General features: G+C 31.0%; 1 protein-coding gene across 12 annotated transcripts in view; it reads right to left on the bottom strand.

Annotated features, from left to right (window-relative positions):
• Positions 1–24,350, bottom strand: part of LOC127706501 (twitchin-like) — a 161,582-nt gene that overhangs the window by 102,955 nt on the left and 34,277 nt on the right. For 9 of the 12 annotated variants that reach the window (XM_052211152.1, XM_052211154.1, XM_052211163.1 and 6 more), the window contains 15 exons: positions 18,616–18,706; positions 17,644–17,706; positions 16,262–16,557; positions 15,730–15,830; positions 14,515–14,728; positions 14,071–14,158; positions 13,213–13,283; positions 12,378–12,621; positions 11,622–11,695; positions 10,826–10,919; positions 8,212–8,289; positions 6,125–6,193; positions 4,112–4,246; positions 3,411–3,653; positions 233–278 (listed from right to left, as the gene is read on the bottom strand). In XM_052211152.1, coding sequence (XP_052067112.1) covers positions 233–278; positions 3,411–3,653; positions 4,112–4,246; positions 6,125–6,193; positions 8,212–8,289; positions 10,826–10,919; positions 11,622–11,695; positions 12,378–12,621; positions 13,213–13,283; positions 14,071–14,158; positions 14,515–14,728; positions 15,730–15,830; positions 16,262–16,557; positions 17,644–17,706; positions 18,616–18,706 — 1,907 coding nt within the window. The remainder of the gene's footprint in view (positions 1–232; positions 279–3,410; positions 3,654–4,111; positions 4,247–6,124; positions 6,194–8,211; positions 8,290–10,825; positions 10,920–11,621; positions 11,696–12,377; positions 12,622–13,212; positions 13,284–14,070; positions 14,159–14,514; positions 14,729–15,729; positions 15,831–16,261; positions 16,558–17,643; positions 17,707–18,615; positions 18,707–24,350) is intronic. The other 3 variants (XM_052211156.1, XM_052211157.1, XM_052211158.1) reach the window with 3 other exon arrangements.

Here is a 24,350-nt window from a genome sequence, read left to right on the forward strand (position 1 = left end):
ATGATGCTGGATAAGCCAATCAAATTAACGCAGATTTTCGTATCACTTTTTCATATCACACTCCTTACAGTGTGATACGAGAAATATCTATTCATGCAAGAAATAGATAAAAGGCCACAACCATAAGATAAAACATAATGGCCCACTACTATTGTAGGCGGGAAATAAATGTAACAATAGAATGTTTTTTTTATCTGTTTTCTACTATAAAATAGCCTAATTTCAAGCTTACCTGTGTTTCAAGAGAGACCTGAAATCCATAGCTGAATCTTTGGGATCTGAAATTACATTACAGTCAGAATATATAAACAATTGCTAATTTGATTATATATTAGTAGCAAATATGAATTCCAGGAGGTATGACAGTGTCTTGTAATCATATCTTCAAAAGTTACATCTTTGAAAACAAAACTTTTGGCAATGTAGATTCCATTCAATTGAGTAATTGAATCAGTTTCTCTACAGATATATTACTTAATCTCAGTAAACCATAATGAAACATGGAAAATTTTGGTGTTGAGGGCAGAATTTAGTTTACTTTTAATTTATACACAATTTCTTTAGGAACAAATCAGGATTTATTGACCAATATCACAATGAATCATTGCTAATACAATGACTAGATAAGAAATATGTCTTTTGGTTGAAAATTTATGTACTTGCATTCTACTCATGACATCACAAATGGCACTCATTTTGATTTTCAATGAAAATTCAAAGAAAACGTAAATTTCCATTGATTTTTTGGACAGGAAACATAGAGCATATGTGTCGACAAAAAATATCTTTTAACATGTTTTTTATGACATTTTACATATCTGATTTGAATACCGGTATTTAGTGTATCGACGCCTGCCCTCTATGTTGCCTAGGACTTATTCTGGTTGAAAACCGGATAATTTTGTCAAATTTTGCAAAAATATCTATTTTTGACCTATTTGGGATGTAAAAATCAACACTTTAAAATAAAACTTTGCAAAAATAGTTATAATTAACTTCCTCGCATGTCTTTTCATCAACTTAAAACATTTTTTATCTTGAAACATTGAACTAAATAATATGGGCCAACTATGGCCCTTACCAAACTAACTCTTTTAACGCTAAATGTCTTTTGGTAATGTTAGGTTGCTGTTTCAATAGCAAATACCTCACATCTCCTTTTATTTATATTTGTGTCAAAAGAGGTTGATTTTTGACCTCCTATTATTGACCAATTCAGAAATGTATTGCAGTATGGGGAAGTCAATGTTGTTGCTGTAACAATAATGTTTCAATTATTCAGACATCATTTACAGTTTGTTCTTATGTTGTACTGTTACACCACTGTCCCAGGTTAGGGGGAGGGTTGGCACTTCAAACTAGTTTAACACCGCCACATTATGTATGTGCCTGTCCCAAGTCAGGAGCCTGTAATTCAGTGGTTGTCATTTGTTGCTGTGTAACATATTTGTTTTTCGTTCAATATTTTGTACATAAATTAGGCCATTAGTTTTCTCGTTTGAATTGTTTTACATTTGTCATTTTAGGGCCTTATATAGCTGCCTATGCGGTATGGGCTTTGCTCATTGTTGAAGGCATACAGTGACCTATAGTTGTTAATTTCTGTGTCATTTGGCCTCTTGTGGAGAGTTGTCTCATTGGCAATCATACCTTCTTCACATCTTCTTCTTTTAATATAACAAAATATCATTGTTTACTGACCTGTAAAGTCTTCAATCTGGATTTCTTACTCAGAATTTAATCTGTAATTCTTGCATGAAATACAGTTTAGGTAACTTGTGTACGATTTCATTCTAATTTGTAGAACATTACATCTAAACCTTATGAACAAAACCAGTTATCCTGGCTTAACATGTAGATCAGGGTGACCTTATTTTTTTAAGAGACCTTTGTTATTATCCAAAATGTGTCCAATGAAATAATATTGTTCAAGTTCGGACTTGCAGTTGCTTAAATCTTGGTTATTACAAAACTCAACTGATGCATGATTTTTTTATTTGGTGATGGTCAGTTGTCGACAAATGATCATGGCAATTTTTTTGCAGATCATGTAAGCAATTTCTAAATTTCCTGCTATACATATTTGTTAATTCAAAATTTTGCAGAAAATAATTTGCAGAATCAGATAAGAGCTAAGCAGAGTTTTTGTAACTTTGTGCACAGTAGTCCTTTTCTCATAAAACCATGTGCATATACTTATATTGTTCTTCCTGAAAAGGACTTCTTCTTAAATGTCTATAAATCCAAATTGTTATTTCATGGTCTTTGAACTTTGAAGGTTGTAACTTTAAGGGAAGTACCCTGGGTTAAAGAAGATAATTCTTTGAATCAGTAATGTGTTTAGTTATATTATGATTCTTAAATGCTTAGCACTTATATGACATAGAATCAAAATAATGTGTACTACTTAAAAGCTTAGCATACATTTGTCACAACGGTTGACACAAGTGTATAATTGAAATTTAAGAGTTCTAACCTTGGTCTTTTCCCCTCTTTGTTAAGAGGATTTATGAGATAAGGACTACTGCAACTCTGAAATGTCTTAACTCTTATCATCCAAACATTTAAAATACTTGCCATTATTGTGCTTTGCGCTACTAAGCTCTGAATCTGTTTCATATCCATGTAGCTTGCTGCTGCTGCTGCTGTTTGAGCGCTGCCTGTGCTGTGCATGTGTGGTTGGGTCAAAGGTGAAAGGTGAGGATAGCATTTGATGAGTGTTAGCATCCAACATCAGAGATCAATTTGCAAATCTTCTTGGTTGATGGCCTTTTAACAGCCATCCTTAGGAAGCATTTCTGCCAAGTGCTGATAAGCAATTTTCTTTATATGTAACATGCAGTGCAAGGTATAGATTGGTTTATGAATTGTGCAATATGGGATATTCCAAAATTAAATGCATTGGAGGTTGGAAAGCCCTTTTTTTATCCAAGACCCCTACCCATACAATTCTATTTAGAAATTAAAAGTTTTATTGTGTGAATACTTGTTTAAACCCCTCCCTTCCCCAATATTATAAATATAAGGTGCCTTCTTGTCCCTCCCATACAATCAATTCTGGAAAAACTCTATGTATAGATACATGCAAACTAATGAGATGTAAAACCTAGTGCGACTTGACTCTAAACATGGTCAACTTTATGAAATACTTATTTCAGAATCTTCTGTCATTTTGTAAACTTCATCACTATTTTAAAATTTTAAACATTTATTAAAATGGAAATGAAATATACAAAATTTCAAATTATGAAGATATCTTACTCCATGCTTGTACCTTATGCAACAGCTACGCTATAGGCCATTATTTATTCAAACACAATGGCCTGTCTGCAAATGTCACATGCTTCTATATTTTGCCTCATATTGCTTTCTATATCGCTATGCAATGCTTATGCCACCAAAAAACAAACCTTTTACAAAAACACTAAATGTTGCCTGGTCGACTGGAACACCTTCTTGTTCTACAACTACTGTGTACTTAGATTCATCAGAGAATCTTGCTTTGTTAATGTTGAGAGAAGAACCCTGGTCTTTGTGGATAATACGTGTTCTGGTGTCATCCTTCAACTCTCTTTTTCCACGGAAGAATTTCACATTAGGTGCTTGTAGGCCTGGCTGGACATCAAGTGCACAACTGACGCGGAGATCTTCTCCTACAAATTAAAAGCAATGGCAAGTTAAGATACAGTGTGATTTTTTTTAATTATGCAAAAACTTAAAATAGGGAAGGTGAATAAACAACTGTGTACCATCAACAATGGTGATATTGTCTGGTTATTTGGTGACAATGTCACATCAACAAATACATGCCTTTAACAATGGTGATGTCTGGTGAATTGGTGACAATGTCACATCAACAAATACATATCTTCAACAATGGTGATATTGTCTGGTGAATTGGTGACAATGGCACATCAACAGTACATACCTTCAACAATGGTGACATTGTCTGGTGAATTGGTGACAATGTCACATCAACAAATACATACCTTCAACAATGGTGACATTGTCTGATGAATTGGTGACAATGTCACATCAACAAATTCATGCCTTCAACAATGGTGACATTGTGTGGTGAATTCGTGACAATGTCATATTAAGAAATACATACCTTCATTAATGGTGATATTATCTGGTTTCTTGGCAAGAGCATGTGTGGGACCTTCAATCTTCTTTTCAGGTTTTTCGTCCTTCTTTTTAGAGACTGATATCTTTCTAGGTCCAGCATCTTCATATTCTACATCATCTGAAATTAATTATTTAACAGTCATTTTAATAAAAAATAAAAATCTCTCTAAATAATCTATGGGCAAGGTAGATTCTTAGCATTTGACAGCTGTTTAAATGTTAATAATTTTGACATTAGTTCCTTTTGAGGAAAAATAAACAGGAACATAAGATGCATATGTTGTGAAAACTTCTTTTCATAGAACTAAAACTATTGTTCAAATGGATGACATCTACCTGATTCAAAAGTTTCAAAATCAAGAACAAATATACATACTCAATAGATATGAAAAAAAAAATCAGTCACTTATTTTTCAAATTTCATTTGATATATATATATATATATATATATTTAACAAAAAAAAGATATAACATATATACAGCAGACATGTTTTTCTTCGTTTTTTTTCCAATGTACAAGATAATTTTTTCATTTGTTAATTTGATGGGTTTTAAAGACCTTTTCCATAACTAATCTGATTTTGTAGCAGTCAGATTGATATGTAGAGGAAAATAGAATGCCCAGAGTTAACCCTTTTTGGTGCACACCAAGCAAACAAACATAAGAGAAAAATTATGAAAATAATGGCAAAGATAAATCTGTCCTATTGGTCTTAACTGCTGTTGGAAAATCAATAATATCCAGAAGACGTTAAGGATTACAGGTGATTTGTGACCTTTGAACTCCATGAGACTTCCTCACTTATATCATCTTCGCTAGCCAAGGGTTACGATCCAGTCCCGTCCTCTCCATCCTTGGCAGATTAAGCCAACACTTGTGATTATAATGCTGTGCCATCTACCAGTAGATAGATATCACACCCATTTCGACTACATCATTCTTGACCTATGGCAGCGCTTGAACTCTCTTCAGTGTGAAGGTGTAAAAATTGTTGTGTGTAGTGTTTACAAATTTCGTGAAGCAGGAACTAAAAATATATGTTGACATTACAACATTTGCTCCAGAAACATACCCAGGAACTTTAAATAGTTGATTAAGAACTTTGAAACTGTCACTACATATCGTCCTATGTTTTGGGGGTAAAGATTTTGTTGCACAATCTACATGTGGCAATTGTTTATTTACATTTTCCACATTTACACGTGATCATCTTAAAGGTGTTTTTGATTGGATGCAGCCAGTTACAACTGCAACCAATGAAAATCCTTACCTCGTTGATCCAATATTCTATCTTAATCCCCCAAGGGTGGAGAGGACGGGACTGGATTGTAATCCTTGGCTAGCGAAGATGCTTTTATATAAATATGAATAAAAAGAAGATGTGGGGTATGTCAGCGAGGTACCTTCTTTAAACAGAGTTTTATTTGAGGATGAATCTTTGTCACTTTGGCTACTGGGTTTGTGGTTTAAACCTAATTCATAGCAAATCATTAAAAATATGTTACATTTTGTAATTTCAGTGAAGAAAAATGGAAAAATAATTGGTATTTCACAAATCACTGTATACTGATTACCTCTTCAATGTAGTTCATTTACCTTTCAATTTGGTCAGTAAATCAGAGAAATACCAAGTGGAAATGTATATAAATGCATGCCCAATCAAACCTGCTATAAATGTCACTTCTACTAAGTGAAAATCTGACTTGGCAGATTTTCCTCTCCTTATCCCACTGTAGTAATTACAATGCATTTTGACCCTCAATTCAAAGGTCATCTCTCTTATAATGTAACTTTTCTCTTTTCTTGAGGGTGACCTTTATATAAAGGTTTTACTGTACTTATCCCCCTTTTTTTGAAAGGCAAAATGATGGCTAATGGTTGTCAATAGATCTCCTGAACCTTGACTTTGAGTTGGTCTGATCTGAGCCTTTTTTGACTGCCATACTTGAATGATGTATCTGACAAACAGTTGTGGAACATTAACTTTTTACTTACCGTGATTCATGACGATTAATGGTATTGATGGTCTATCGTCGTCTGCTACATAACCATCCAACAGGTCATCTTTATAATTAAGTTAATTAATTAATGCAGTTATCACCCTTGTCTGCTTGCTAATTAAGTAAATTATTTCTTAAAATCTTCACTTCAAAATTTTCAAACATCTTGATAAAAAAAAAAAAAAAAATTCCACTTCAATTTTTTTTTTTTTATGATTTTGATCAAAAAAAAGAAAATACTAATTCTTTCATTCAAATCTTTAAAAATCTAATGAACTTGGTTGGACTTCTTTAGAATTTGGTTTAAAACAATAGGAATTTACTTTACATTCACATAAAAAAAAAGGATTGAAAAATGAGAAAATACAGTAACAATTAAATTCAGGCACTGTCGATGCATTTACAAAATTACAACACCAATTATGAATCGGTGAAAGTATTATATTTTACAATGCGTTTTGGACATTTATTGGTTAATTTTGTTCATTTCAATCCTAAACCTATTTTAACTGTTAAGGCTACAGAGGTTAAATTTTTGTCTGATTTTCTACGATATACTATATTTAAAGCATACATTTACACAGTGAATTTAGTATATTAAATTGATATATCTACATTATGAAGCCGAGCTGTTAAAATGAAACATGATCTTTACATGTGAATCAGCAAATAAATTTTCGACACCTATTTTGTATATAAAAATGCCTCAATTTTATTTATTTTCGTTAAGGACCGTTCATTGTTATATAAATGTTTAGCTTGCAACATGCTAAATGTATTTCTTAATATTATTTATAATATTTATAGCATATATTTTTATAGAAAATTTATTGGTGCCAGCATCTAATATATCATGTTATATAATTTATATACTAGCTGCAAAAGCGAATTATGCAAAAGCTTATTGATATATACGTAAATAACATAGAATATGTTATACAATTTTCTTCTCTGTGGATGAAAAAAAATCTGGGATATATGGCACCTTGATATTCTATGTCCTATCATTCATATCTTAAGCTGTTAAGTTAGCCAGATTATATTGATATCATAAACCTAAATTGTTCTCATTTAATGCAAATTTTCTTTATATAGCTATCAATAATCTAATATTTCAAAGGTTTTCATTTTTTTTTTTTATCTTACAAAGACATATTATGAATGCCAACTTTAAACTTTTTCATAAAAGTTTTTTTAATTTTCTACCAGTTTTCAATTTCAATTTGAGTACTGTATTCCAAAAATCGGCATGAAAATTAGACTTGCTGAATCAAATCATTAATAGTCTCTAAGCTATGGGGTTTAAAATGTCACCTAGTAAAATATTCAAATAAAAAATAAAAATTTTCCAAATGAAAATCATCTTTCTATGAAAAACAACCAAAATTCTATATTCAGTGAAAATTTCTGAAAAATAGTAAAATTCACAGCAAGGGTGATACTGTGAGTTATTGCTATGACAACAGTCACATGACAATGTCCCAACAATGAAGATTTTATAATGTGAAGATAAAATAAAAATGTTTTCTGTATTTTGATAAACTGACAAATTCTGTTCGCTAAAAAAAATAATCAAAAAATTGCTTTAAAAAAGAGGAATTAATAAACCAAAAAAATAGTAAAAAATAGTAAAAAAAAAAAAAAAATTAAAAAAATATTATTAATGAAATTTGATATTAAAAATTGCTTAATATTAAATGATTTACATATGAAATGTTTTACATGATACTTATACAACATATAAAATAATTAGGGACATATATCATGCAAGACATCTGTACAGCAAAAGCTCAGCCAACTGCATGCATGCCTTAATAGTCAACAGCCAATCGAAAACAATCAAATTCATTTAAAGAAAATTAAAAAAATTTGAAAGAAGTCATAATATTAATTTCTGAAACCTTTTTTGGGGAAATAAAATTTAATCCCAAAAAAAATATACAACAAGAATTTGATATTTTTAAGACATGGTACTAATATAAGACATAATCGGCTATAAGTTACTGAAAACTTAAAAAAAAAACTTGAAATTTTCATTATATTTGACTGTTGACTATTATACAAAGTTAAGTAAGTACATACCTGCCTCTTCAAGTATAGTAGTTGGTTGTTTAATATACATCTTTTGTTTCCGAGGAGGAGTTCGAATAAATTTATTATCTGTTAAAAATTCAGCATAAAATTGACAGTATGGGTGCGTTATGACTGTTAGTCAATCAGAGTAAAATTGGAGGACATATAAAACGTGAAAGGGGTCAGTCAGGGGTTAGTCCTATATATCTATGATGCCAGTTATATATTTTCCCCAAGTAAATGACGCAGGTATACATTTTTATACTCCTTACCTATACTCAATGTATATGACAACAAATCTTAAATATGATTTCCATATCACAGGCAGTGAGATAAAGCATGCACCTAAACAAGAAGCAGGCAAACAGAACATCTACAATAAAACAAGAAAGTTAAATAAATTTTATCTTTCAAGAATTATTTACATTCATCACTTATTTCAATCAACATTGAAACTGTTTCCATATAAATCAGGTAAAATTCTGATTACAGGATAGTTGTCTCCCTTCTATCACTGAACTTTGACCCTACCTTCATTTTCATCACCAATAACTATAGATGGTGGTGGAGGAGCTGAGACTTTCTTTGGCTCTGTCGGTGCTGGTTCTTCAAGAGGTGCAAAAAGGTCAAAGAAGAAGGAAAAGTAACAGAACTAAAGTAAACTACAGTAAAACAAAGATTAAGTGTTCCTATAAAAATGACTGAACTAGATAATTGTCTACTTTCAAGACAAAACTTGACCAAACAAATTATCATATATAATCATATTCATATTCACTATGAAATTAAATTGTATTCATTTTAGATATGTTAAAGTCTATTCATTTGGCAGTCATTTTTAAAGGACAGAAACTGAATAATAAACCCTACTGTGAAAACTAAAGAAACTTTAAACAGAAACTGTGAATGTTAGCAAAAATAAGTATTGAGAATTTTTAAAGGATTGATAAAAAATAAGCTACATCATTTTGTACTGAAGGTGACAGGCAATACTTGATGGAAAAGAAACATTCATGAGTTCAAAATAAAAACTATAGATTTGAGTTATGACTGAAGGGCTTCTTGAATAAGTAAAAAAATATAAAGAAAAAGACAGCCATTTCTATTAAATACCAATATATTGATGCTTGGAATATCCTGAAAACTTTCGGACAATGATAATAAACAAAAAAGACGATTTTTTATTCTTCTAAGTAAAGAGACTTTAATTTAATATATCAAGCATTCACAGTTTCATATTTATACAGCATTTTCTATAAAATAAAGGGTGCAAATTATAAAATAATATATTATGAATACATATTTTATAAAAAAAAAAATTAAGAAATAAATGGAACGGACAGGTGAAAAAAACGTGTGCAAGAATAGTGATGCAAATGTATCAGGATACCAGAAAAACAAAAAACGTGTATTACATAAAATTTCAAATGGTATATCTTTTTTCCATATGAAGAGAAATAGCTTTTAATAGAAAGAAAACAACTAAACATTATTTTTCTCATTTTCAAAACTGGGTTGATCAACTTTTATACATATTGCTGATTAATGTCAAACTTTTGAGTACATCTATATCAATTTCAGAATCCTATCCACCTTGCACCAACTGTAAATCCTGATACATCTCTTCATGTGTGACAGCCTGTCCAATCCATTCATTTGAACAGAAAAAAGTTCACAACATCAAATAAGGTGTCAAATTAAGTGGGCTTCATATTCTTGTGTGTATTGTGTATATAAATTACCACATAAGTGTTCTTTAGGTTTTTTTTTTTCTTGAGCAACATAGAAATGCTAAAGTTTGTAACTGTAACTACAAACTTTTCATAAAAAATTGATTTGAAGAAATAAGAATGCCAAGTATTTACTCTTAGAAGCAATATCTAGTTCTATAAGAAACACTTACATGGTACTGTGAAAATTATAATACAAGTGCTATAATGTTAATATGAACAGAATTAAACAAGAACTTAATGAGTAGTATTTTTTCAAGGAAATTAAATTCATTTGTGCTTTCGGATTAAAAATGTGTTCTATGCCAATAAACTGCAAATTAACTTAATAAGTTATGACAAGGCTATATCTCAGAATGAAAAGGGAAACAAACTAATTTCTATAAAGTCAATTCAATATAACTATTATTCATTTAATTCAAAGTTCAAAACTATTCTTTATAACTTTATTAATTTTCACTTAAACCAGTCAATCTGTTCATACAACATTCAATAAAATAAAAAATATGTTGTGTGGAAATAATACTAAACTTAAATAGTGGATAAATCTAGCAAATATATATGTGTGCAAAAACAGTGCTGAGTCATCAAAAACACATTCTTGTAAATGAATCTTATTTTTCTTTAGATCAACTACACTGAAATTCCATAAATTCTCCACTGAATCATAAACTATGCTATCTTTGAAGTTTAAACTTTTTTGGATTGAATATCTTGGAAAAATAAAATCATATGAACTTTACCATCACAATATATTCTCTCCCAAATCTAATAGATTTAACAGTCAAAAGAAAATCCACAAAATTTCAATTCATACAAAATAAGAAGTAGATTCATTTTCAAGATTTATTTCTATACATTAATACAGAGTTCACTTCTATTTAAAGCTATACCTTTCTTTTTCTCTGGAGCTTTTATCTCCTCTGGTTCTTTAATTTGTGGTTGTATCTTTTCTACTGGCTTAACCTTTTCAGGTTCTGGTATTTTCTGAAATACAAATAATAAATCATTACATATTTAATAATAATTAATATATCATTAATTCAATCATTTTTACTATCAACTTCTTTTTGGATCTTTTCTACATCTTAATTTTCACTTCTATCCTTGAATATATATATATATATATATATATACATTCAAATGAATCTTATGACTTGTCCCTCTACAGAACTTGAAACTATGGTTTGTACACAATAAATTGAGTATTTATACACTGATTACTTCCAATTCAAAGTCAAATAAATGGACAATGTGTCTATGGGCCAAAGATGCAGCCACTTGTAAATATGCATGAGTCAACTTCCACATACAGATGCAGGATTCAATTAGTTAAGACAGTTTTGTGATTATAAGCATAAGTTTCAAAACATTTGTTTGAAGCAAACTAAAGTTAGAGAACAGAAACCAATTTTGGGGATGGGACGGACGTGACGGATGGACAAGGGTAATAATTAATGCCCTCTCTGCTACGGCGGGGGCATAAAAACTGTTGCTAGTAGATTTGCTTCTAATAATTATCTTTCATCCAGTAGTATAAACTGTACACTTCTCCTGATTATGCTTTAAGATACATGTATTTTTTGTAGAATCTAGCTGGTTCAATTTTCCTAAAACTTCAATATGGGTTCATTTAAATTGTGAAGATTAGTAACCTCCCTGTTTATGAAATGTAATCTTATTAAGTACCTGTTCTACCACCTTTCCTGTGGGATCATCACCCAACATAGGAGTAACTTCTGGCAATGCCATGTCAGGGTTTTCTGTGGAAGAAAAAAGTCAAATTCAATTTATTCAAATTCTTTTAAAGTATTCAAAACAAAAAAATAAGGAAAATCCATCCTATGAATACTGTTTCACAGCATTTTCTCATAAAGCTGTAAACAGTTGTATTTAAATCAAAGTGAGCTATCTTTTTTTTTTTTTTCAATATACAACACTTGTTCATTTTGTTAGATATACAACACTTTCTAGACAACCAAAATTTGTTTTCTTTACTTTGCTTGATAAATAACACCTTTTACGCCCTGGTATCTTAAGTCAACTTCAAGGGGTTATTTTTATATAATCTGTAAATTTACCGATTGTGTAATTTTACCCATTGTCTCCTTTCCTAATTGTGACATTTTGACTGAGTGTGCATTAGCATGGAGGGTGATGCAAGTATAGGAGGAGACCCTTACCCTGTCGCGGCAACAGGTCTTGCTCCTTTTGATCATGTGATTCCCTTAGTTTTTGTTTTTATCATGACTTGTATCTTCTTAATGAATTTGTATGATATGAACATCTGTACAATACTGTTGCCTCTAATTTACATTTAAATTAAGTAACAGAAAGGCAGTGGAAAATAAACCGTTGGTAAGCTTGTGTTAAAGTTAAAAACATGTAAAGTGATTTCTACAGTAATGGCCCCAATATCCTGATATAAGCACCAATAAAACTCACCGCTGACAACAAGAGTAGCCTGTGTCATTGCTTTTCCATACTCATTTTCTAGGTCAATTTGATATTTGCCACCATCATCTGGGTAAACTTCTGGGATATACAGGCGACAAACATTGTCCTTGAAAGTGATTTGACAATCTTTGCTATGCTTAAGTTTATCTCCATCCTTAGACCACACAACCTCAATAGGTTCATTCCCAGCAACTTTGGCAATTAAGTCACATGCATCACCATCAAGTACTTCCTGTGTGCACAAAAAGCAAAAATATTGAAAGACAATCATCTTCCAGAGTTTCTTCATTGTTTTGTTTCATAAAATGACAGTCTAGTAATAATTGTACAAAACTTATATATTTTACATCTGTTTGGTATGTCACTCTACATGTATGATGATTTTACACTGCCTGGTCGCTTACATATTTTCTTAAATTGTAAATATGGTGCTAGGGGCCATCTTGAACTTGCAGTGAGTTTTAGCTTTTGCTCCATGTTGAAGGCCTCACTCTGACATTGAGATGAAGAACAGCAATACAATCACTGTAACTTTGCTTTGTCTTTATTCAAATGTGTGTATTGACTTTTTGTCAAAAATTAATTATATCTTATTCATTCTTCCGTACATGATTCAAATTATCATTACAACTGTTTGTGAAAGATGTCAATGAATCAAATAAAATTTCTACAAAATGTTCAAGTTGTAAAAGATATATGTTTTCAACTTTATAGAGATGATTTGTCTCAAAATTGTAATGCTGTTTCAAGTGTCTAATACTGATATCATACCTATCCCAAATATTTTGCATAGTACATTAGTTGTATTGTAAAACATATTTACCGTTGGTACCAACTTTTGAGTGAATGATGGTGGTGATCCTTTAGGTACTTTTGGTTTAGGAGCCATTAATGCTGAAATTTAAACATGTCACATGTTTACTTCAACAAAATAAGTCACCGAAAATATTTTTCAGTGTTTTGAATAATAATTTTGTTTCTTCAAGATTTATATCAGTAATAAGATTCTTTTCACTGGCTTTTAATTGATGAGCGATACAAATTACCAATTACATTATCCAATCCTTGATTTTGTTCTCCTGCTTTTGGATTCAATATTTTATTTCAGTAAAAAAAATGTAACCAAAGTTCAGTTATTATATGGATTCGCCTATAATAGCCCATTAACCTGTTCATGACTTATGTTCTAAAAGTACATGATGAACATTTAAAAAAACATATGTCATAAGACAACCTTTAACGTTTATTCTAACCTGAACCTATAACTTATCATTATCTTGACAAGTGTCTCAATCAAAGATGATATGCCTATTCCATATATCTTTTAATGGAACAGCCCTTACATAATTATTCATCTTATTTCATCTCAGATTTATTTTTCTTTTGTTGCTCTGTGTTGAGTTTAGTTTTCTTTCCACATTAATACTACTTATCTATATCATTTTTGTTTTCCTTTGAACATCGTCTTATCTGTCCTTTTCTGATTGACAGGAAGTTTACTGAGGTCTGCTCCAATAAAAAATTCACAGTACCCACAGAAGGCACTTGGAAAATGAGACAGACACTCATTCATAGTGTAGATTTTAAGTGCCTTCTCTGGGTCCCATATATGTTTTTAAAGAACAACCTCTGAACCATATTATCTTCCAAACATATCATAAAAAAGACAATTGATACAAACCTTTGAGGTCAACTCTAGCTGACCCTGATCCTTCTCCTCCAGGTGTTTTAATGCTAAACTTGTATTCACCAGAGTCTAAATCTTTAGGCTGAAGTGTAAAATTGCAGAATATATTGACAAACATTGGATTAATGGAAATTTGCTATAAATGATTTTCTCCAAAATTTTTATAGTATTGATGCTTTTATTTGATTAATTGATAACATTTAATGGTGTCTTATCACACTGGCATTAACCTTGAAAAAATCCCTGCTCATCTATATATACTTCACAAAGCATAAAATTATTGGAGTTTCAAATTAAAGCTTTTCATTATGTAAATTATGCTGTCTTCCAAGATATCATTTGGTTAGTAGAGGTAGAGATTCCTTAAGTGATAATCTTTTTTCTCAATATGTGGGGAAAGAATAGGATAATTTAAATAATAAACAATACACTACTTACATTTAAAACTTCACATACAACATTGTAGGTATCTCTGTCTTGAGATATTTCAAGGAAATATTTTCCCCCATGTTTGATTGGTTTATTTAAGAAGTACCACATGGATGTTGGTTTGGTCTTACATTTAACTTTTTGTGTAATGACTAATCTTTTTCCTCCTTCTTCCAATGTTACTTGTGGTAAACCTTGAAACTGGGGTGGTGGCTCTGCAGCTCTAAAAAATTAAAAACACCAAAATCACAACAGTTTAACCATACCCTTAACTAGCATCTAAATGTGTGTACAAGTTATAACCTAAAGCTAAAACAACTGTCTATTACTCTTCTTTATGTTAATTTAATGTTAAAAATACTGCAAAGATAATCTTAAAATGTATGCACATCTGAAAGACCAAAATAATACTTGATTATCTCCCCTTGTCCAGCACGAGTATTTCCTTGGTTAGAATAAGATCTATTTTTACCCTAGATAAAAAAAAAAAAGTATAAAAAAAGCAGTTTTACTGAAATCAATTGACAGAACTAATTGATAAATAATTGAATAGCAATTGGTAAATTGCTTGTAATTCAAAGATCGAGAGGAAGTCATAATATTCTTGAAGTATATCTTATAATTAAAACCAGTTTTTTTACAGTACATATTTCCTTGCTTCACTGCAGTTATATTTCAAAATTCATTAAACCCACATAAGTCAAACAGTTATGTTTTACATTTAATTAAGGTTAAATTTTAACACATTAATGGGTGCTCCAAAAATGACATGATGTCAAACTGACAATTCTAAAATTCCATAAATATCAAGAACCTAAGGTTCCAACTCCTCCGGCAAAGTTGATCTTAGATGGATTTGGTTATTCCTTTAAGGTCCCTTTTTGGTCATATAGCTCCTAATATTTTTATGTACTTTTATACATCCATGGCTTTCTCATGTTTAGGTTTCAACGTTCTTGGTGACGCTTTAACATACAAAATGTATAATGTGTTATTTTCAATTAAATGCTGTGAACAACAGTTCCAAGTATTATCATATATATATAAATCAGTAAATCCACAATGACTAAATATAAAAAGAAGATGTGGTATGATTGCCAATGAGACAACTCTCCACAATAGACCAAATGACACAGAAATTAACAACTATAGGTCACCGTACGGCCTTCAACAATGAAGTCGGGTATTGAACAGACTTTGCTAATAGGAATTACCCAAACCTACTTAGGAGGTTCATCCATATTAACAGTGATGGTAGCATTTCCTTCTCCATGTGCATTCTTGGCTACAACTTTGTATTCAGCTCCATCATTCTTAGTGACATTCTGAAATGAATAACAGCATAATGTTAGTTACATCCATGAATAGCATACAGTGGATTCATTTATTTTCATGGGTACCAATATTTTTGGATTGAGGAAAATTGTATTTCCCTGCTATCTCCTAATAGTATCTAGTTTGAAATAATATACAGTCTGTTATAAAGGTGGATACTATTGGAAATGGACAAAAATTTCCAGCAAGGTTAAAAATTAACTAACAGGTCCATGTAAGGGTGTCAGTACATGGCCAAGTGTCAAGACAACCCTGTGCAATGCTAAAATATAGGAATCAACTGGAAGTACAACTGGATGGTGATTAACACTATTTAACAATAACATTTTAATAAAAGTCTTTACCATGGCTTTAATCAGTTTATTACTGAAAACACAATCAAGAATTACTAAATGTACAAGGGGAGATAACAAATACTTACAATGAGATCCAAAAATGTATCATAGTCATCTCCCTTTCCATCCACTCTGGTTTTGATTCTGAATGTCTCCTTCAAAGGGAGACCACTTTTATACCATGTAAAGGTAGGTTTAGGATTAGCTTTACATTTACAATGTACAATCAAATTCTTTCCTTCTTGTTTGATAATTGGTTTTTCTGTAAAGGTTGGAGCAGTCCCTGCAGGTTTTGGTGGTGCAGGTTTTTCTTTTTCTTCAGCTGGTTTTGGTGGAGCTGGTTTTTCTTTTTCTTCGGTTGGTTTATCTTTCTGTTCAGCACCTTAAAGGTAAATATGGAATAGAATAGCTGTGAATCACTTGAAAAGTACAGAGTAGAATATTAGTTGCTCAAACCTGAAGTGGTTGTCTAGGACATGTATATATTTACACATGGTAACTATACCATAGTTTCAGCTAATTCTTTAATCATAAAGATCGTTAGAAATTGAAGTCTGCTTTTTCAAAATAATTAAGCAGACTTAAAAGTAAGTTTCTAGTCCTCATTTCAAGTTTGAGCTTATGAATACCTTTCATCCTGAAAGTAATGAATGAATTTATCAATTGTGTATGTCAAATAATTTGATGAACATTATTTTGCAAAGCCATACAAGAATGAAGGTTCTAACATGTCTGTTAACATAAAGAAATAATTCAAGCCAAAAATAAACAGCGAAACCAAAATATGAAACAATATAAAAGAAAGCTCTTTCATTTTATAAAATAAGCATTTAAAACAATTTTTTCCTTACAGTTGGTTTGTTGAGCTGTGAAATTGAACTATCACTTCTACTTCAGTGATAGAGGATGCCAGTTTGTTGAATTGGTTTTGAAAAAGGTTAATGTATATTTGGGTAAATAGGCCATGTAATAAATTTGATGAGGTTGGAAGGCTCAAATCTTGTGAAATGAAGATGTAATCAGGATATGGTGAACATCTTCGAACAAAAAATGCTATTCTACTAGCAGAAGTAGGAGTAAATGTTTTACAACTTAAAATAATCGTAGGAGGAGTAAACTGCCACATGTGTAGAAACCATATAATGTATTTATAGTAATGACCTGACGGAGTATTTATCATATGAATTGTTTGATGCCACGAATAAAGAGAGAAAAAAAATCTCATTATTTTAGCTTTTCCTAACCTGTCTATAAAAATCAAATGATTTTTTTCTCTCTACGAAGTATCAGGTGAAAATTAAAGATTTGTTGCTGTATGCTTTTATATTTTAATATTTTAACTATCTTTTGGTTAAAAAGAGAAAATTGGTCAACATGTGACAGCTTTGAAAGATGACAGGTTTATAAAGGCACATTGATCAGAATGACAGATGCATTCTGGTAGGTTAGTCACAACAAATCGTCTCACCATTTTCACCAAGATGAAAATTTTCGTATCTAAATACTTGTATAACGAAAATTTTCTTAACAACTGCAAATAAGAAAACAATTAAAATCATGATATAAAATGGTATATACATAACATTGGGGATGTTGATATTTTTCACACATTTATATGCTTGACCATATTTTATCAGCAGAGGAAGTAAAAGTTTCAGAGACAACAAAAATTCAGTCATAGTTGGTAACTCTTATGATAAATATTACATTTTGTAAAGTTTATAATATCGTAAGCATGACCAACCAATAGTTCCCAATGACAAAATATGGCAAACCAAATATACATATAAGCAATTGCATATTTCTTAGCTTTCAATGATCCATCAAAATTCATCTAAAACTAGAACTGACACATTTGTTCTAATACAATAGAACTAATTTTACTGTAAATACATGCTGATATGTCATTTATTTGTGTCAATTAATTGAATACATGCATTAACTGAATTATTTCTTTCAAAATAATTGAATACATTAATTATGCATAAAATGAAAGTAGACTGGTCTGATTTTGAAAATGAAAGTAGACTGGTCTAATTTTGAAAATGAAAGTAGACTGGTCTAATTTTGAAAATGAAAGTACATAAAACCTGATTACTCAATGTTATGACGTTACAAATAAAGGTATTACATCATTACATTAGCTTCAAAGTATTGCTTTTTGTTTCATGTTTTCAGTTAACAGACCATATAATTTGCTTCCACTTTTATCAAATAGCAGTTATGTAACGATTATGCAATAAGAAATTGTACTGTATTCTGTCCATTAACGAAAATAAAATATCTAAATGTTTGATTATTCATCTAGCAATACTGTCTATTACTTCTGCCTACAAGTTTACATACATATCTACGATTGATACTACAATAAATTAAAAAAATAAATGCAATTTCCTAGGCAATTCAAAATATATCAAAAGTTTATAATTTTTGTTCATACCTTGGAAGTTAAGAGTGATGTTTGCATTTGATTCTCCAAAGTCATTACTAGCTGTACACTTAAATGATCCTCCATCTGTTGGTTTGGGGTCCTGTTAAAAAAAGAAAGAACAAATACATAACTTACTTAAGTTTAATTTTAATGCTCTTTCATTATATACATACATAACTTAACAGGGATAATTATTTTTGGAAGAGGAATTCTTTAGAAACTTTCTAAACCTATGAAATTATTCATCCAATTTACCTATGGGGTAGTTTTTATAACTGCACATTGAGGTTGGGAAGCAACTGTAAATTAACCACTGGACTAAACTGTATGTTTTCCATATCCCTTCCTCAATGTAGTTTTATCCCTTCATAACACAGACACCCATATACTTTTTTAAATAATATTCATTTTACTTAAAGTTATTTTGAAAAAAATTGTTCTCAGTATAGTCCATGCATGTTGAAAAGAATTTAAACCACCATCAATTAATCAATCATTCTTTTCAAACAAATTTTATAAGAATATATCTGCTTAATATACATTTGAAAAGATTCAAATAAGTCAGAACAATTTTTTAGTATTTAGAGATAGTGTCATCATAAGCCACAATAAATCAAACGGTATAAAAATATTTAAATACACTGTAATTAACATGTTTTTTATTTTTACCAAAACCATTCCTCTTATCACTGAATAATTTTAAACTGGAGTCATTAAAAGCTGTTTATAAAAAAAAAAAAATCGGTATAAAATGTCACCTCTCTTAAATGTTAAAAATAAACTTGAAAAGATACCAAGCAGCCAAAACATTTGTACATAAATAACAGTAGTAATCTAAATAAAGGAACAAGAGCAATTTATGCCATGTAATTTTCAATAAAATGAAAAGCCAATGAACTTTTATCTGCTCCTTCTAGGTAACAGGGTTAAATTTAACAACACATTCCTTGTTCATAAGATACCCTATCTATATCAAACAATACAAAATAAACCGGTTAGTTTATTTTTGAACCAACTTTTGATGTTGATATAACAAAAGCATAACCCACTAGTCTATGGGTCCTTAATTCAACATCTTTAGATTTGTGTCATCTCTAACCAAATAAGCCCCTAAAACTTTTCTTTGTAGTGCCCATTTATCAAATCAATATTTGATGCGCTATAAAAAAATTCATAAAAAGTCAATAAATTTTGGAAAAAGAGTATAAAAAGCATAATAAAATATTCTGACATTTTTACATCAAATTAAAGTTTTCTCAATAAAGATCAATGTAATGATAAGATTAAACGGTACTTAGGGAGCAACTTATTTAGAATTTACTGCCAATAATACTTCAAATGTAATAAGAATTATGTAAAATCTGCATAATTTTGATATTTTGGTAAACTTATTTTTGCTTTCACCTTGGCATTTGTATTATTATAGCTGACAAAACAAGTAGGCACTGTCTATACCAATAGAAAATTTTACTCAATGCAACATATTCTTGCCTCGATGCCAGCAATAAAGAGTAAGAAAATCCTCTTGTTTCTGACAAGAGATTTAACCATTTTAAGGTTGGATGTATGCACATTGCAGATATCATCAATGAATAATGAAAATATTAATGGTACCTAGTAAAAACATGTACTATAAACTGTTAACACAGAGATATGTCTCGCCTATTTGTTATTTTGATAATGCAAATGTTGAAATTATAATAGCAATAATTTAACATGTAAGTTATGCAAATATTCAAAGTCAATGAACCATGACTGAAGGTACAGGGCTAAACAATCTCCATGGGAATCAGATGTGCCAATGCTAATACAACTGCATACCAAATACCATTCACTTTTCATAAGTTGTTCCCTTTAAACAAATCTAAACACAAACATTAACTTGTAAACTATGTAAAAGTTTCAAAGTCAATGAACCATAATGAGGGGGTGGGGTTATATAATTTCCATGGAAATGAAACTTGCAAATGCCAATACATTCGCATACAAAATATCATTGACTTAACATTAGTGGTTCATCTTAAACTGACCTAATCACAAACTAATACCTGTAAACTAAGCAAAGTTTAGAAGTCAATAGACCATGACTGAGGGGGCAGGGCCAAATAATCTCCATGGTAATGAGATGTGCCAATGCTAATACAACTGCATACCAAATATCATTGACCTACCACTAGTGGTTCACCATAAACTAGACCTAATCATAAACTAATACATTGTTGCCGCCACCGCCGCCGCCACCGCCGGAAACAGCATACCTATGTCTCGCTTTTTGACTCCGTCAAGGCGAGACAAAAACTGCTTTATTTATAAACAGAGAAATGAATAAAATGCTCCGCTGGGCGCAGCTTGATACGACTGCAGAGGTTGAACCCTGAACAGTTGGGGCAAGTATGGACACAACATTCAAGCTTGATACAGCACTGAATTTGGATTGTGATTAAATATTTGACACAGCATAGGTTTCTGACACAGAATGAATGTGGTCTAAGAACTTAAAAAATTTTAATTTACCTATTCAAACCATATCATTATTATTTGCTTTTATATATAAATCAGAAATAACCAATTTAAAATCTAAAATTTTAAAGAAAAAAAAGGGGGAAAAATCCCCCCTCAAATTTTTTGAACCCCCTTATGATTCATCACCCCCCAAACTAAATCCCAGCCTTCCCTTTGTGTTACAATGTATGGTGCCTTGCAGTACAATTTCAGAGAGATCCGTACACTTGAACACAAGTTATTGTCTGGAAACTAGAAAAATGCTTGGGTTTTTTTTCCCCTTTTTGGCCCTAAATTCCTAAACGTTTAGGGCAATTACCCCCAAACTCAAACCCAGCTTTCCCTTTGTGATATGGAACCTTGTTGTACAATTTCATAAAGATCCATACACTTACACACAAGTTATTGTCCTGAAACTAGAAAAATTCGTAAGGGTTCCGCGGAACCCAGTGTCTCGCCTACTTTTGGTGTTAATCGCAGGCTCAACAAAAATGAGGAAAAAAATTAATAAAAATATTCCCCTCTATACTATGTTTTGATTGTAAGTAGCTTCTGTCCAAGTTTGGTAAAAATCCAGGATAATTTATTAATCTAATAAATGTTTTAAAAACTTAAACTGCAGAATGTATGTAATGTTGACTGGAAGAAAAACTAAGTCCATTTATAAGTAAAATACAGAAAAAATGGAACAAAATTTTATCAAAATTTCCTTCTAGATACTAGCTTTTGATCATAAACAAGCTTCTGTCCAAGTGTGGTACAAATCCAGGATAGTTTAAGAAAGTTGTTAAAATTTTAAAAACTTTAACCACAGAGTGAATGTAATGTTAACTGGCAGAAAAACTAAGTCCATTTATAAGTAAAATACGGAAAAATGGAATTTTTTTTTTACAAAATTTACTTCTGGATACTATCTTATGATCATAAACAAGCTTCTTTCCAAGTTTGGTATAAATCCAGGATAGTTTAAGAAAGTTATTAAAATTTCAAAAACTTTAACCACAGAGTGAATGTAATGTTTCCTGGCAGAAAAACTTAAGTCCATTTATAAGTAAAATACGGAAAAATGGATTTTTTTTTTTACAAAATTTACTTCTGGATACTATCTTATGATCATAAACAAGCTTCTTTCCAAGTTTGGTAGAAATCTAGGATAGTTTAAGAAAGTTATTGAAATTTTAAAAACTTTAACCACAGAGTGAATGTAATGTTAACTGGCAGAAAAACTAAGTCCACTTACAAGTAAAATACGGAAAAAATGGAATTTTTTTTTTACAAAATTTACTTTTGAATATAATCTTATGATCATAAACAAGCTTCTGTCCAAGTTTGGTAGAAATCCAGGATAGTTTAAGAAAGTTATTAAAATTTCAAAAACTTTAACCACAGAGTGAATATTTGTGGACGCCGCCGCCGCCGACGACGACGACGACGACGACGCCGACGGAATGTAGGATCGCTATGTCTCGCTTTTTCGACAAAAGTCGAAGGCTCGACAAAAATGCTTGTTTTTTTGCCCCTTTTTGGCCCCTAATTCCTAAAATTTTGGGGCAATTATCCCCAAAATCAATCCCAGCCTTCCCTTTGTGGTATGGTACCTTGCAGTACAATTTGAGAGAGATCCATACACTTGAACACAAGTTATTGTCTGGAAACTAGAAAAATGCTTATTTTTGCCCCTTTTTGGCCCCTTATTCCTAACATTTTGGGCAATTACCCCCAAACTCAATTCCAGGTTTCCCTTTGTGATATGGAACCTTGTAGTACAATTTCAGAAAGATCCATAGACTTACACACAAGTTATTGTCATGAAACTAGAAAAATGCTTGTTTTTTGCCCCTTTTTTGGACCCTTATTCCTAAAATTTTGATGCAATTATCCCCAAAATCAATCCCAGCATTCCCTTTGTGATATGGAACCTTGTGGTACAATGTCAGAGAGATCCATACACTAACACACAAGTTATGTCTGGAAGTTACAAAAATGCTTATTTTTGGCCCCTTTTTGGCCCCTTATTCCTTAACTGTTGGTACCATAACCCCCAAAATCAATCCCAACCTTCCTTTTGTGGTATTGAACCTTGTGGTAAAATTTCATAGAGATCCATTCACTTAAACTAAAGTAAGAGTGTGAAAACCAATGTGTCTTCGGATGACGACGACAACGACGACGACAACGCCAACGTCATACCAATATACGACCACAAAAATATTTTTTGCGGCCGTATAAAAATGGTCAAGATGTTTGGTTTAACCAGTAATATGGTGTATATGCTTTGATTAACAATAATCAAATAATCATCAATCACAGCTTTGATTGACAATAATCAAATAATCATCAATCAAAGCTTTGATTGATTGGTTGTTTGTGTTTAACACCACTTTAAGCACCCTTTGTTTTATCATGGTAGCCAGTTATTATTGGTGGAAGAAGCCTCAGTACCCAGAGAAAACCACTAACCTTTGGCAGGAAAAGTCACAATCCTAGTCAATTATAATCAGAGTCATACACACCTTGCTATGAGTGGTGATCAAACTCACTACCTAAGAATTGATAGGTATGTGATTAATGTAGATAACTAATGTGACCACTCAGCTACAGAGGCCTGTATTTGTTTAGATGACCACATTATATATGCAATGCTCAAAATAAATGTATAAAAGATGTGGTAGGTATCAGCTGGGGTGAAATAGAAAAGAAAGCACAGAACAGAGATGAGTGGAAAGATCTAGTCCTTGCCCTATGTGCCTCCGGGCATAATAAGGACTAGGTAGGTAGGTAGGTAGGTAATACTAGTGAGAAGGATTGAGTTGTTTAACATTTTGTCATGTCTGGGCCTTTTATAGCTTGCTATGTGATATGGGTTTAGCTAATTGCTGAAAGCCTTAATATTATTATTATTATTATTATTACAAGGCATTTTTAAAGCGCATTATATAATACTACAATTACTCTAAGCGCTTTACATGTTAAAACAAATATACACAAGTTCGTACAAACACGAAACTACAAAGTTAAAAATAGACCAAATTATGTTTAGAAGCATACAACATCAAATCAACTATAAAAAGTTAAGACTCTAAAACTTCATCAACTTGGTTGAAAATTAAATAAAAGAATTATTAATGAATAAGTAAAAATTTCAATACTTGTTATCTATTAAATATTTCTAAAATTGGTGAATGCTACTACTATTTTGTATTTAAAAATAAGTTACTAAAAGACATAGGCTTATAATAAAA

Source organism: Mytilus californianus, unplaced genomic scaffold (genome assembly GCF_021869535.1).
Source record: "Mytilus californianus isolate M0D057914Y unplaced genomic scaffold, xbMytCali1.0.p SCAF_6, whole genome shotgun sequence".
Taxonomy (NCBI): Eukaryota; Metazoa; Mollusca; class Bivalvia; order Mytilida; family Mytilidae; genus Mytilus; species Mytilus californianus.